Source organism: Falco punctatus (assembly GCF_963210335.1).
Source record: "Falco punctatus genome assembly, chromosome: 8".
In the NCBI taxonomy this organism is placed as follows: domain Eukaryota; kingdom Metazoa; phylum Chordata; class Aves; order Falconiformes; family Falconidae; genus Falco; species Falco punctatus.
The window spans coordinates 53238970-53254282 of NC_137588.1; the positions used below are offsets into that span (position 1 = coordinate 53238970).

Below are 15313 nucleotides of genomic sequence, written 5' to 3' on the forward strand. Positions count from 1 at the left end.
CTCCTCCTTTCCCCCAGTGAGGAGCCACTTCAGTTCCTGCACCGGGGAGCATGCACAACCCAGAAACTCAGGTATGAACATTTTGGGAGGGCACAGACAAAAAGTACCGTTGCTCAGCTCACCCAAGTCCTCACAATGTGCAGTATCAACCCACAGAGATGGGGAGACAACATTCCCAAAGCAGCTTAAAACACAGCACACAAATATCTTTGCAGCATGCCTCGGGTTTTAACAAGCTCTTACTTAACCGGCCTGATTTCACTATGGCTGTGGGCGGCAAGAAATCTGGCTGTACACACAGCGAGGCTCCTAGGAGTCCGGGTCAGTACCGGTCCTGATCGCCTCCCCTCTCATGGCAGACCATGCCCTGCTTGCAGGCGTTCTGCAATACCGCGCTCTTCCCCTTGCTCACAAACTCCAATGCTTTTCTGCAGATGGCGGTGCCTGTGGTTTGAGAACTCCCAACTCTCACTGTTGCAGCAGAGCCAGAAATTAACAGACACAGCAGCAGGCAGCAATATTTCCCGGACTAGTCTGGTCAGTGGTGCCATCACAGTGAACGCAGAGCCATGCCTGCACATTTTAGGCAGAATGAGGGAGAGCCCCTGTAATGGGACACAACCTCTGTGATCACAAGGGGACTTGGCTTTAGCACAGATTTCACCCCATAAAGGCCATTTGTAAATGGTCTTTTGCGAAGGTTTTTCTTCTCGTGAGAAGTGCCCGGGGCATTCAGAGCTTCAGGAGAACAAGGCAAGCAAAGGCCCACTGACATGGCACCAACTGTCACTAAGGCAAAACCAGGAATGGAGGCCTGGCTATTTTTGCAGAGGATGCGGGAAGAGAGACTGAGATCTGCTGCAATCACACCCCTACAGAGAAAACCTATTGCTTTCTCCAACAAACCCCTGAAATCATAACCCACCTGCAGATACCACAAGCGTTAATACATAGTATATTAAGCCATCCTTAACCAAGCTGCCATACAGTATGCTTGCTACAACACGCCACACACAAAAGGGCAAAAAAGCAGCAAAGCAAAGCTGTAGGAGGATAGAAGGGCAAAAATAAAACCAGATATCAAAATCTAAACTGTTAGCAACGTTCTTCAGAATGAACCACCACCAAAGGTTGGCAGACAGCATTTTTCTACACATTGTAAACAGACCTACTAGAATAGATACAGAAGCAGGCACGGAACTACCACAGAACACCACACCCGGGCAGTTTATCAGTGCAGAAATTGCTGACAACTCACCTGTGTGAGAAAGGACCACACACACACACACACGTCTGCATTTCCAGAAGTCCACCTAAAGCATTGTTAATAAAGTGTTCAATAAAGTACTGCCATGGACTATATCCCTTATTTTAGACAATGGGCTCAAGAACAGAGAGAAACCTTTCAATTTGCAGTTCCACCTGATTACAGTGGCAGTTGGAATGAGCAGCAGTTTGGGGCAAGGAAAAAAGGAAAAAGAAGCAACTCTGATTCTTTTTTTTTTAATTAGCAAATGGACAGTATCCGCACATCTAAAGGAACCAACATTAAGTCAAATGTCTTTGTCAATCACTTGCACCACTCCCACACTTCAGTCTTTGCCTTTCAATCAGCCAGAAGCTTTAGGTAAACAGAAAGCACAGAAACACAAAACCCCACAATATATACAGGTTTCCCACCTACTAAATCGATCTAGATTTTTGGAGATTAGCAACGCTTTGTTCATTTGTTCATTTGACTTCGCAAGTAATATCAAAACATTGCAATTTTCAAAATAAAAAAATTCTACAATATTCACAATATAAACCTTAAATACATTTTTTAAAAAATTAAAGGACTGATAATAGCTATTGATTTATCACAGCTGTCTCAACAGAAGCTCTGCTGATGAAGCACTGAGAATTTAAGGTTCACAAAGCAACATTCACATTCTGCACTGCTCTGGGTCAGAATTAAGATGCTGCCACGCTCACGAGACAGTGCCACTGGAGACGCGTCCAGGAGTTCAACTCAGAGATATCCCACTGACAGGGCATGGCAAAGTCACAGAACAAGGCAAATACCCACATTCAGTGGGGCTGCCCACTTCCCAAGAGCAGAAATGCAGGTCCGCAGATATGGTCACATGCACATCTTACCTAGTTGTCTGCATTCCCAGCTCGAGCTCTTCAGTTCATGGCTGGGCAAACGGAGTGGAAATGACTAAGAGGTATGTGACACTTCCTCTCCTCTGCTGTTCTGTCCCTGCTAATGTGCTCCTGTGTTCTATGAAACAGTCATTGAATAAAGTGACTGAAGAGAAAAAGCTCATGGGTTGGCCTCTTCTCTAGCGTAACTCTGCAGAGTGCAACGGAACTGCACCAGTGGGGACTCTGCCCCACCGTGCTGAGTGTGCAAGCTTTACGCAAACAGGGCAGACAAGGGAGCAAGAACCTACAAAGGAGAAATTCAATCCACCCTTACGCAATCTCATCCATGATAAGAGAGATCATTAAGTGTGCTTCAAAGGCAAGAGAATAAAATTTTGCCTAGGAAATCTGGATCCTGTGATGGAATCCAGGTTTCGTTATTTCATTTTCACTTCACCATTCAAAGGAAGCAGAAACTAGGACAAACAACAGCTACAGTATTTATCTCTTTGGTAACATCTGTAAAAGAGTCTCTAAGCGATGGGTACATCTTAACAGTAATCATCATAAAAGCCCGCTAAGATCCTGTTAGAAGTTTCAGAGATTGAAAAAAATGGGGCATGAACTGGGAAGATAGCTTGCCCGTAATTAAACAGGGCCTATGGGAGGGTGAGAAAGACTGCACAGGAACCAGATCCCTCAGATTCCTGCTCTGGCCACGCAGCAGTGCCTCAGAGAAAACAGATCCCAGATATACAAGCTGAATCAATAACCTCTTCGTACAGACAGAAGGTCTGGAGTGCATTTTAGGGTATTTCTTTAAGGCAAAAATGGGTGAATACTAGCTGAGGAGACAGGCAGACTTGGCAAGTAGTCCAAACGTGGACCAAATATTTTCACAGTCAAGTGGCTCTGTGGGTCAGTTTAAAGAGGATTTGAATCCCAACACTTCTGTTCACATACTACTTTTAAATCTGGCTCAGGTAAGCTGTAGCCTTTCTATGACAAAAACGCACCTGTTGTGTAAAATGCCTTTCATTTTGTTTAGTTCCTTATAAAGTCTCACATTCAAAGTTAGTTTCCAAAACCAGCTCTCCCCTTACATTGCAAAAAGACTCAGCTGATATAGCAGGGGCTGAAGCAGCAGCAGAGAACGCAGCCACTCCTTCCAGCTGAAGACACTTTTTCCTCAGAAGAGGCCGCAGACAGTCTTGATGCAGAACAGCAAGACTTGCATTGACACATTTTGTATTTTACCTGTTCTTTGTCTTGAGTAACAGCATAACCTAGTGACCCAGTCAGCATGCAGACCAGCAAAACAATGAACAGGAAGTCCTGTATATCTCTGAAATTTCCAACGTCATAAAACAAGAACATTGAATGAAAAGTTTGTCCAAAGTGATCTAACGTTAATGCTACCATGAAGCGCTGTTTCAGGGTTGAAATATGAAATACCAGCCTGAAAACCTACCTATGCAGAGGCAGAAAACTGCACTTTAAAAAGTATCCACTACTGTGTCACCCACATACAGTTGTCACTAAAGCAGCTTGCATGGAGCATATTAGAAATGTGCATCTTCCTTAAATTTCTGGAATGACAACCAACTAGCTGCACATAGTCTCCCCAGATGAAAGACTGTCCATAGCTGCTAATGGAAGGCTGCGGTAATCTTGAAGTCCACCACAAAAGGATTATGCAACTGAAGCCTGCAAAGGAATGGGAGAAGAATAAGCTTTCTTCCAAACCAGTGATGGCATCCACCATAAGTAAAGAGTTTTTGGAAGTGGATCTCAAATAACTGTCAGGCCATGGATCCAATTCCAGAAAGTACAAAGGCAGGAATTAATGAATCAGTAAGAAACAACCTGACAACAACCACTCCTGCCTTGGTTTTGTGTAGTGCAGACCATAGGCTGGTTAAAGAACTCTTCTGTCATTATACTGCTTGTATAGGTGCTCTGTAAAGGGTTAAATTCCGATCCTACTCAGTGACTGCATCCTTTCAGCTGAGATAAATGGACTCCCAGGCAAAAGGACCACTGGGAAATACATATGCCATGCTGTGACAACAACATGCCTCCAACTAAGAGGACAGCTTGAGGTCAGCTTTCACTTCCTCAGCCTTCTGCTTCTCTTGCTTTCTTGTCACCGCTGCTAAAATTGGTTCAAGGACACTTGGGACTTTTAGTAGAAAAGATTTTTCTCCTTGCATCAAAACCCAAAAGGTTTAATATTTACTATGACCATGCAAAAGTAGAATCTGAATGTGAACTGGAAATTACTGTTATCTGAGTACCAATACTGCAGAGCTGAGAAAATAAAAGTCCAGATTTCCTGCTTAAGGGCACATCTCCATTCTGCCAGCAGCTGCAACAAAAAGCACACAGTTTATCATGCTTGAAAGCTGCACAAACACCCATCAGGGAAGAGAAATTACTCTCCTCTAAACAGACTTTTTGGTTGGAGAAAAAGAGATTTGAGAAGAGTTTTCTGGCTCCATCAAGAACCAAAACTCCTTGTTTTACCTTTAGGAGCAAGGAGGCAAGCTGCAATTTTAACCGGAGAACAACTATTAACATTAGTCTGACCTAACAACTGATTTTTCTTTAAAACCTCATCCCTATTCAACTGCAGTATGACAGAGATTTCATTAATTCTGGATTGTTTTCCTGAACTGACTAAGAAAAAGCTGCCTCTAAATGTCATTTCAAGTGATCAACTTCACCTGAGGGGTCTAGGGACAAGGGAAGACACCAAAATCAGTCTGATAATAATACTCAGCCTTTTGGGCTTTTCCTCTTCCAAGTGCTTTGCAAAGAAAAAGCCTCACCACATCCTTGTGAGGTAGGTCAGTAAGTATTATTATATTCCCTTAATACAGATATGGAATCTGAGGCAGAGAAGTTACTTTCCTGAAGGCCACTACAAGAGTCTGTCTCATAGATGGAACCGGGAGACAAGATTCCTTCGCTCTCACAGAATTTCCCTTTCTCTCTCGTATCTCTCCACTTCCCCATACAAGTCTTAATGGAGAAATGAGCAACGGAGAAAAGGGCTACAGCGCCGTGTTTCTGACAAATAGCAGGACTCTTAGTACTACGCCACATACTCCAAAAAGGATTATTAAATACAGAAGTACCTTAGAATTAATGGCAAAATGACTGCACACATTATAAAGAAGCCAACATACAATACAAACCTAGCTTAATAAATAAAGACATGCAGCTGCAGTTGTGACTGTGCTGAGGGGTCCTCAGCTCAGTAAGGTCCCAGGTGCCAATGGGTAAGCCCACGTCATTCCTGTGACTCTACCGCCACGCCGACGAGTGCATGCCTGATAGTGCGACCATGGAGTTTATAGCCATCCTGAGTCACCAGCGCTATCGTGCCTGGCTGCATTCCCTCGGCTGGTACATGGCAGACTATTTCATGGTCATACGGATCATATTTGCCACCAACAGGGTTCATCTTCTGAAGGCCATGTTTGGCAAACACACTTTGCAATTTGGCCTCTATAAGAGAGAGGCCTTCACAGATTTTCTTCAGGGTTGGATTTGGATTACTAGGCTCCGCTTCTTCTGCGGCACTCTCGGCAGTCTTCTCCAAGATATCTGCTACCTCCACAAGGTCCCTGCAGAAACTCTGGATCCCTACAGGCACAAAGAAATGTAAAAAAAAAAAAAAAAGTAAATGAAGTGCAGTTTACAGAACATGCACAGCTACAGTACCAATGACAGGCACAAAGTCACAGCAGTTTGAAGGCACTTTTAAAGCTGCTAATTCATTTGCACTGTTACTTTAGTGAGAGCAGACAGTGTCTTCTGTATCCTGTAGCTAAAGCTTGAGTATTACATGGGTAGTAATCTAAAGACTCCCCAGCTCAAGGTATATGCAGGAAAGGTACAACTATACACATCAACATATCTCTCTCTCTCTAGTATATCTGACAAAGCAGAGCATTAGTATTTCACTCCAAAACGTTATTGCAACTAAGACTTGTTGTTTAGGACACTGTTCCACACCCTCTCATACAGTCTTACGGGCATAAATGTTTTTCCAAGCAACTCACACAAATGCCCATGCACATAGGAACAAACACAATGGGGGGAAGTAAAAATAATACATGACCATTCAAAAGTATGTCAACAATTTTCTTCGTAAGTTAAAACTACCATGGAAGGACTGGACAAAATGGTCCCTGAGTTGGTCATGAAAAGTCATGCAGTCCTTTTCATTAGAAAAATGGGTTTAGACTATATACACTTCCAGAAGGCGTATTACACAGCACAGAAATTTCAGGAAAACCAGCCTCCCTTCATTTACATAGATGCCATAACTAACTTACTGGAAAGACATTAGGAAAACAGGGAAAGAGAAACAATAGGTGTTGTCTATAGTTGTATGTACATGTTTAAACGTGCACAGAATGAAGAAGCATGAAGGAGAAGCAACAAAGGAGCAGACAGAAGCAGACCTATTACCAACCATTTCATAGAATCACAGAATCATTTAGGTTGGCAAAGACCTTCAGACCATTGAGTCCAACCATTAACCCAGCACTGCCAAGTCCACCACTAAACCATGGGCTTAAGTGCCGCATCTACGTATCTTTTAAATACTTCCAGGGATGGTGACTCAACCGCTTCCCTGGGCAGCCTGTTCTAATGCTTAACAGCTCTCCCAGTGAAGAAGTTTTTCCTAATATCCAATCTAAACCTCCCCAGTGCAACTTGAGGCCATTTCCTCTTGTCCTATCACTGGTTACCTGAGAAAAGTGACTGACTCCCACCTTGCTACAACCTCCTTTCAGGTATTCCTCTTGCACCGGAGTCTGTTCTAATGCTCTACAGACCCCCATGACTCATTCCATGAGCAACTTCTAATCAAGAACCTGATTTTTCTTCAGATCTGAAGCATACTACATATAAAATTCAAAAAGCTCAACCCCCACCCCCCCAAAACCAATGGTGCTGATTATCCCAGAATTCTGCAGTCATTTTATAGCACAAGTAGAGCAGTAAGAAAAATACAACAGCTCTAATTTCAAAACTACTAGAATTAACTAACAAAAAACCTTTTGAGATTCATCTATTGTGGAGAGCAAGTTTCTCATTCTCAGAGATGGTGCTGACAGAGTGGAATGATTAAACAGCAGTTTCTTCCCCCTTCACCTGCCTCTGTTGCCAAAGCTACAAATTCAGCTCACTTCACTGATGCTAAAATATTTCTTACAGAAATTTTAAGCAATATCTGATTGACAACCTTTTTCCTAGGCAGGATCTACCTCCTAAAAGCTAGAGCAGAAGCAAAGAGGCCATTAATATAGTAAAGGAGATCACAATCTGATGACGCAGCTGAGAGTATGAGATACATCCTGCCAGAGCCAATTCTCAGCATACAGAAGAGACTGCAATTTCAGCCAAACTACACTCAGTTGCACTGGCCTATTTTAATTTAAAAAAAAAAAAAAAGTACAAAACCCTCACTGAGCTAAACCTGATAGGACATAGCTGGACATACAAAAAAAATAGTGAGCAAGCCCAGACACCAAGATTTCAGGCCACACATCATGCCAGACTTTACAATGAATGAGGGCAGGACCCAGGGGGAGAGAAAAGCTGTTGATCAGCATTTTATGCTCAGGCAGGCAGGCCAGTGCAATCAACATTGCTTTGCCTCACTTTGCTTACCAAAGAGCTTGGCATCTTCCACAAACTTCTGTGTTCTCCTCCGGACCTTCTCAGAATCTGCCAAGGCTTTCCGGTATCGCTCCTGTAACCACAATAGCAAGGGGAGACATCAAACGAGGAGATAAAACCCATCTCCTGACAGCTGGCAATCTCTTAGAAACACTTTATAAGGAGCCCACTTCATGTCAGAAGGCTGGGCTGGGCTCTTGCATTCTCATTACAGGCAAACCGAATTCTCTCTCCTACTGATTAATCAAGCACAGCTGCAACTCCCTCAAAAGACCCAAGTGAAGGCCAGAAGCATTCAAGGCACAGCTCAATTGAACACCGCATTGTCAGGCTGCTGCTTTTTGCATGACTCATTGCAGCTATTGAGACACTCCTTTCTCTAGCAGGCAAGCTGGTGGTCTCAGCAACAGATCTGCAACTGCCTGATTTATCGTTTGGTGCAGTAATATTCTCAGGGTGATTATTGTCAGAATTGCCTGGTGCTGCGGTATTTAATCCTCTCCTTAATCACATCTGTTCTTCGAAGTCCCTATGACATGATCCCTACCAATTCCACCACATCACTGTCACTAAAGAGGACTTTCCTCCCTGGACAATCTGGATCCAGTGTGACACAACGTGTGATGATAATCAGGATGAAGCTACTGCCATTCCCTCTGCACAATGCAATGAAAGAATTGACCAGACCATCTTCAATGTACAGTGCTGCCTGCCACGATCATACTGTCAGTGTCTTGCTCCTAGGTGCTACTGACAGGTGGTGTTCCTGGGGAAGGCAGACTGTACTTTCACACTGCACCCTCTCACACTTAGAGCACATTGCATAGCACATCTGCATAGCACAGCAGTGCTGTGTGCATGTCATAGGGCTTACAGAAAAACCTAGGGCTGAAAGAGAGACCAAGTCAAGGGGACTGAACAAAAGATAACATGACGCCACCAGCAGCATACTCACAGTTAAATCCTGGACTTGTTCTTCCAATTTGATGGTTTTGTGCTCTAAGGCACAGTCAGAAAGGGGATGCCTGGGCTCATCACGGGGATCTTCTGGGCCACACTCGTCTCCTGTACTTCTCTGCTGAGCTGCAGTGCTGAAAACACAGGGGGACTCCCTGAAATACAAACTAGTGATAAAGAAGGAAAGTTAAGTAACAACAGGCCAACAAGAATTCTAGTTTAGTGTCATTACTAAAAGCAGGCTCTCTTAAAAAAGCTACACAGGATTCTCAATAAAATTGCAGCTCTTTTCAGAATATATGGACAACTAGTACAGCAAGACAGACAGATGTTTTGAAAAAATGTTTTATTTTAGACTTACATGTCACTGCAGAGGCTGTATACCACTTCTCTGACATACCTTGAAAAGACTCAGATTTTCACAGGAACACAAGTTGTGGGTTGCATTTTTGCTGACCTCCCAGTACAGGTGGTCAATACTGAATGACAAACTTCGGAAACATTTTTGCAAGGTAGTCTTAAAAAGGAGGCAGGTAGTATAAAGATGGTTTTACAGTTATTTAAAACCCCCTACATGTTCTGAGCAAAATTCTGTAAGATTTGCAAGCCCATGGCACTTAAGCTAGCCAGGCAGAGCCTAGCCTGCTACCTAAGATGGTGCAGAGATCACAGAAGGGAAAGTCACACCATGGAATGGCTGTGGATTTCTGTGGAGCAATTCAACAAGCAAGGAAAGACATATACATCTCAAACTGCTGGCTAACGGATGATCCAGTTCTTGGATGCTCTGACCCATTCGTTCTCCTGGGTGCAAACAGACATAGTAGTTGGTATATTCAGTTTTCCTCCTATTTAGTCAAGAGGAGGAGAGCTTGAACCTTTTGCCAACCAGTTCTACTTACAAAGTAGCAATCGCTAGACTCCTGCCCAGTTTTCATGTCTACTGCTAAGTTTTCATGTCTAAGAAACCAATGAGAACTGTCAAGAGACATGACCAAGTGTTGTGCACCCCAAATATTCTGCAGCCTTCTGCCAGGACCTTCACATCTCTATTAGATGTATTTGGAAAAGGGACTGAACATTGTCCCTAATATTCTGCAACAGTTGTAAGCAGTTCAAATGTTTTTATCTCTACTGGCAATGAAAGAGTCCCAAAGGCAAAAAACCCAAACCAAGCCCAAGCTTCAAGTGCTGAAGCCTACCCTATTTCAATGACTTCTTCATCCCAAGTATGCTTTTCAACTAAAAAGCACACTTCCCCGTGTTTTGTGTTGATACAGCAGGTGGAGCTCACCCAGGAGGCTGACTCCACAACTTGCAGATGAAATGATGAAACAACCAAAGAGTCAGATATAATTGGATTGAGCTAAACACCACCTAGGTGCTTAGCAGCCTGTTCTATACTGTAACAATCTCACAGGTTTCCCAAAGACTAGATAACAGAAGTCTGTCTGAAAACCATTTGGTCAGAAGATGATCAAAACCAGCATGCTAGACACTTTGAAAAGTAGAGAAAACATTTTTCAGTTCATTCTGTTCTTTTCCAGAAAGCCCTTCACCTGCAGTAACAATGCTGTCACTCCAAGAGCAAAACCAAGCATTTTCACTCCCCCTCCTACTCCACTTGCTTTTACAAACCAACCTAGACAGCCCCCACTCCTGCCAACGTGAGGCTAAAGCCTCAGCCTACCTCCCTCTCCAGGAACAGTCTGCAGAAGAAAGTTCAATTTACTTCCAAACCAGCTCAATTTAGGAAACATTTTAGTATATACTTAAGAAGGGAGGGTGTCTTCTTTTTTTGGGAACACCTGGGCTCTTCCACTGAGCGGGTCTTTCAACATCCCCTTTCATAGAGGGGTTTTGCATGTACTAAGTGCACATCTACCGAGAGAAACACAGCATGGCACAGAAATCACTGCACTGGCACTGACTCAAATGTCTGTCTTCATATAGCACAATTCAACACTGCACAGAGCTGCTAATTTAGGCTCCAGAATCGATACAGCTGAGCTCACATTACCAAGCCTGCACCATTAAGCTTTCTTACTTTTCAGCAGGGCTTTACTGCTCGGGTACAATGTTGCAGAAGTGCACAGCATTTGTTTCTGGGTCTCTCAAATAGGTCATGAGATCTAAGTGTTAGTTCAGCAGTTCAGGAAGCTAAGCTTACAGCAGCAACTGGAACGGACAGGTTTGCTCCCCTTATTGCAGTACTGTGAGGAATAAAGGTTCAGGAGTTAAACCAGCTGAAAACTAACCCTACAAACAAAAAGGCTTTTCCGGCTGTATCCCTGAATAGGTTTGCTGACAGATCAGATGAGAGCAAGTGCCAGTACAAAAGAGAAGACAAACACATGAAGCCTGGTGAGATGTGGGAGGGAGAATATGGGGAAAGGGTGTCCCCCTTTGAGTGGCAACCAGGGCTGAGACTGGCTCAGCTCTATGACCAAAGCACAGTTGAAGAGATTTACATCAGCCCAAAGACCATCAAGCATCTCCTACCAATCTGTGCTCAGCAGCCCAATTTCCCCTCATTTTATTTTTAATACAAGGTTGCTAAACATCCTACAACATTAATGGCAAACTTCCTTCTCCTACCTGAAGACATTTGCATATGCAATTTGTTCATTAAGTGGGTACTTAAAACATGATCTGTATGTCAAACCACTCCTTTTTGACACATTACATGCCAAATAGAAGCCTGAACGCTTCTGCTGCGTACACTTGCTCTAGAATAGGATGTTCCTCACATTGGTCTTCAAAGAACCAGACGAGGGGTGGTCACTAGGCTCTTTTCAAAAAGCTGCCCAGCCACTGCACTTCTGGGTTCCAGGAAACCCAACACAGAAGAAAACTCCATATTTTATCCCTGGCTGCAGAGAGATCTGTTTGGGGCACAAAAGCCCATCTTGAATGATTTTTAAGATGCTTGTCACACTCATTTTGTTGACTGGTATTTCAGTTATAGAAAGTAGACTAAACCAGAGGTGAGGACAGAGAAGGATCCCCTCCACCAAGTCTTCAAAATCGATCTGTGAAGCTTTAAACAACTGCAAAGCCTTCTTTGTAAATAAAAGGTGTGTCCATGGTAAGCACCAGCTACAAGCTTTGTCCTTCACTGTCTTGCGTTTCATTTAAGGAGCTGCAGGGATGGAAATTAGCCATGCTACAGATCAGCCAAAAAACCTGAAATGCAGCTGAGAAAGCAGTCTTGCTAGGTACTTCACAGGTTAGACTCCTGTGTCTTAAACTACACAAATGAGTTAACTCTTTTGCATCCAAGAGCAAAGGTTAGTGAGTCATTCTCCTCTGCAAGTGATTTACACTCAACAAATGGGTGTGTTTCGGTGTGTAGGAGGAGAAGGGAATGCACGAGTTGGTGCCTCAGCTACAGGGACCTGCCTACGTGAAGCAGAGAGCTGCCTGCATGGACTCCTTTCTCCAGCTTGTGAAACCAAGTCACAGAACACTTCCTCGTGCAGTGAAATGCCCTGGGTATCAGATGCCGTTCAGATGAGACTGCCTTAAAAGCTGTAGGCAAGAAACAAGAACCACAGACCGACTCCAAAAGGAATTTTTCAGAAAGACTATTATGCAGAATTGAAAATGCCGCTCAATTTACTTGTTCCTTCAGGATGAAAGAAACACATGACTAAAAAGGGCAAGTGCTATTTATGGTCTGTCCACTGCACTGTGCTCCATCTTCTAAAACCAGTCTTGATCACAGCTGCCCTAAAAATAGGCAGAAATCCCACTGGAGGAAGTTGACACATCCTGAAGTGACAGACACGTGGAAGCCCCAGACTGTGTGAAAGGCTTATCCAAGTAATCTGGTGATACAGAAAGATTTACAGAGTGATGTCACAGAAAGGCAAATAGAGAGATGTAGCAGAGAAGTTGACTGAAGCCATATGGTTTAAGCCAATTACTCTTAATGAATTTAATGATGAGAACAGGACTCTGGCCAGAACAATAGTATCACCTCTTTCTGGAGCACAGGCACGATACAAGGACATCCCAAACTGACTCTGTCACTTTCCTTCTGAACACACGGCCCCTACCCCACCTCTCCTAAAACACTCCTTCCTCCTCCTCCCAAATCAGCATAACAAAACATGCAAATGCTGAGACACACGGAAACATCTGCGTTAGTGTTTTAGCTTTGGATGAGTGTGCTTTGGATGGAAATCTCCTAATTATGCCCAATTACTTCACTCTGTTTAATCAGGGAGTGATACCAGAGATTAATACTATGTAGATTCCTCTTCCATGAAACCTGAGAAAAAGCTTGTGCAGGGCACCTTAAAGGGGGATGGCTGTAAACTGGGCGGTAGGCTCTCAGACGGCAGCGAGCCCAGCCTAAGAAGCCCCTGAGACATGTGCAGCACCGGTGTCTGGGCCCCACCACCCATCGCTTTGCTGTACAGAGCCGCTTCTGCTGGGTGACACAGGCACAGCCGCAGAGAACTGGTGTACAGAGGAGTTTCGCACTGACGGCAAGTTCTGATGATCTTCCAAGAAGGAAGCCTGCTGCACAGCTCCCATCAGTCACCCATTTGAAACCTGGTGCACACCTTGAGAGGAGCAAAGCAGCTTTCACACATATAAGAGCAAGAGCTTTCAGACACAAGACTTTACATTTAGTCCCAAACACAGTTGCTTCTATTATGTGTTGTAGATTGATTTTACCACATTTTAAGTGGTCTTTTCAGGCTTTTTTCCCCCACCCAGGGAAGAAAAAAAACCCTCTAGAATAAGCTAACATGCATTTTGACTGTTTTTCTTTTCACCTGCCCACACTTCACACACATAACCAAAGCACTTGTTATGGGTTTCCCTTTTATAAGCCATGTTCCACAACATTCAAAAATAGGAGTGTACGCTGTTTTACTGTCTAAATATGGAGACAATTAAATGGACCCTCCCTCCTCGACCATCCAAAACATGCTGAAGGTACAGATGCTACATCACTACCAAAAATAAAACCTGAGGAGCACATTAGAGATACGGTCCATGAATAAACGGTTCAGATGGGCAAGAAGGGATAAACCACTCGTGGGTATGCATTAACGGCAGGAAGCGACCTCACAACGTGACTTACTGACCTCAGAAACGCTTTTCCCTAAAAATTAAAATGTTTTTCCTCAAAAGGTCACTTTTCCAGGAAACAGCTTGCTTATGGAGAGCCTATTTCTGTTCCAGGCCTTCCGAGAAGCAAAGGTCTGGCAGCGTGCCCCCCAACCGAGGGGTAAAGCAGAGGCCTCCGGCGGGGACAGCGCCCTCCCAGCGGAGCCCCGCGCCGGCCCGCACCCCCGCGGGCGCCTCGGACCCCGGCCCGCCGCGGCGGGCCCTCAGGCCGGGCCCGGGGCGCTGCCACGTCTCGCTGCGAGCCCGCCACAGGAGGGGAGGGGTCAGCGCCGCGGCCGGTAACGGCTGAAGGAGAGGGACGCCACAGTCCCCCTCCCGCCCCCGGCCCGCCTCACGTACCTGCCGCGCCGCGCCGCGCCGCCGAGGGGGAGCACGGTCCCGAAGCGCCGCAGGGAGCGGGCGGCCATCGCCCCGCAGGCCGACGGTCTGACTGACGGAGGCGCGCGGCGCGCCGGCACCGCCCGCCAACTACAGCTCCCAGCAGCCCCTGCGCGGACTACGAGTCCCGGCAGGCAGCGCGGCTGCCCCGGCCGGCCCGGCGCCTGGGGCGCTGGCGGAGCGGGCTGCGCCCCTCGTGCGATTAAGACTCGGAGAGGCCGGGGCCAGCAGGCCGGCCTGAGGTGGAAGGCACGGTGTTTCTTACCTCGTGGTGGATAAGCGTTAAAAAACCCCTAAACCCTTGGCGTAGCGTGCCTTTGAGAGCTGCCTCCACAGGGGGCCTGCAGGAAGGGTTGGAGGGACTCTGTTAGGGGCTGTAGTGACAGGACAAGGGGCAGTGGTTTTAAACTGAAACAGGGTAGATTTAGATTAGGTATGAGGAAAAAATTCTTCACTGTGAGGGTGGTGAGGCTGCCCAGAGCAGCTGTTGGTGCCCCATCCCTGGGATGCTCCAGGCCAGGCTGGACGGGGCTCTGAGCACCCTGCCCTGGTGGAAGGTGTCCCTGCCCGTGGCAGGGGGGGGAACTAGATGGTCTTCAACATCCCTTCCAACCCAAACCGTTCTATGATTCTTTGGCGTGCTTCCACAGGCTGTGGTGCTCTAGCTCCATTTCTCCCTGCTGTGCACATAGGCTCCTCATTTCTTTAGTGGGAGAAGTGATGCTTTGAAGAGAAGGTTTTTACCGCTTTTCAAAGTGAAACAGGATGGTGTGGCTCCTGGTCCCAGAGGGGACAAGACATTGACAAGAGCAATGACAATCAGCACAGGGAAGCTGCTGCCGAGAAGAGGACAAGCACTGTTGGGGAATGGAGCACCTCATCCCTGGGAGCTGGGGAGCCCCTCCAGCCTGGGTAGTAGGCAGCTAAGCTCACAGCTCTGAGCTAGCTGCCATCACTAACCCAGTGTATGAGATTCACCCAGCCTGCCTGCCCTGGCAGC

General features: G+C 45.5%; 1 protein-coding gene across 2 annotated transcripts; it reads right to left on the reverse strand.

Annotated features, from left to right (window-relative positions):
- Positions 1-1489: 1489 nt before the first annotated feature.
- Positions 1490-15253, reverse strand: GRPEL2 (GrpE like 2, mitochondrial). Of its 2 annotated transcripts, XR_013929849.1 has the most exons (5): positions 14275-15253; positions 8786-8954; positions 7822-7903; positions 5331-5781; positions 1490-3837 (listed from the first exon to the last, which is right to left on the reverse strand). XR_013929849.1 is itself a non-coding variant. In XM_080398043.1 (4 exons), the coding sequence occupies exons 1-4, from the start codon at positions 14340-14342 to the stop codon at positions 5426-5428; spliced, it is 675 nt and encodes a 224-aa protein (XP_080254169.1). In that variant the 5' UTR covers positions 14343-15253; the 3' UTR covers positions 1490-5425. The 2 variants fall into 2 exon arrangements, 1 of the variants encoding a protein (XP_080254169.1); XM_080398043.1 differs by having other exon boundaries at positions 1490-5781.
- Positions 15254-15313: the final 60 nt, after the last annotated feature.

Coding starts and splice junctions, on each gene's coding strand:
- GRPEL2 (XM_080398043.1), bottom strand. CDS start 14,342: ATGGCCGCCCGCTCCCTGCGGCGCTTCGGGACCGTGCTCCCCCTCGGC. Junction 8,955..14,274: donor GGCGCGGCGCGGCGCGGCAG/GTACGTGAGGCG, acceptor CTTTATCACTAG/TTTGTATTTCAGGGAGTCCC. Junction 7,904..8,785: donor AACAAGTCCAGGATTTAACT/GTGAGTATGCTG, acceptor TTGTGGTTACAG/GAGCGATACCGGAAAGCCTT.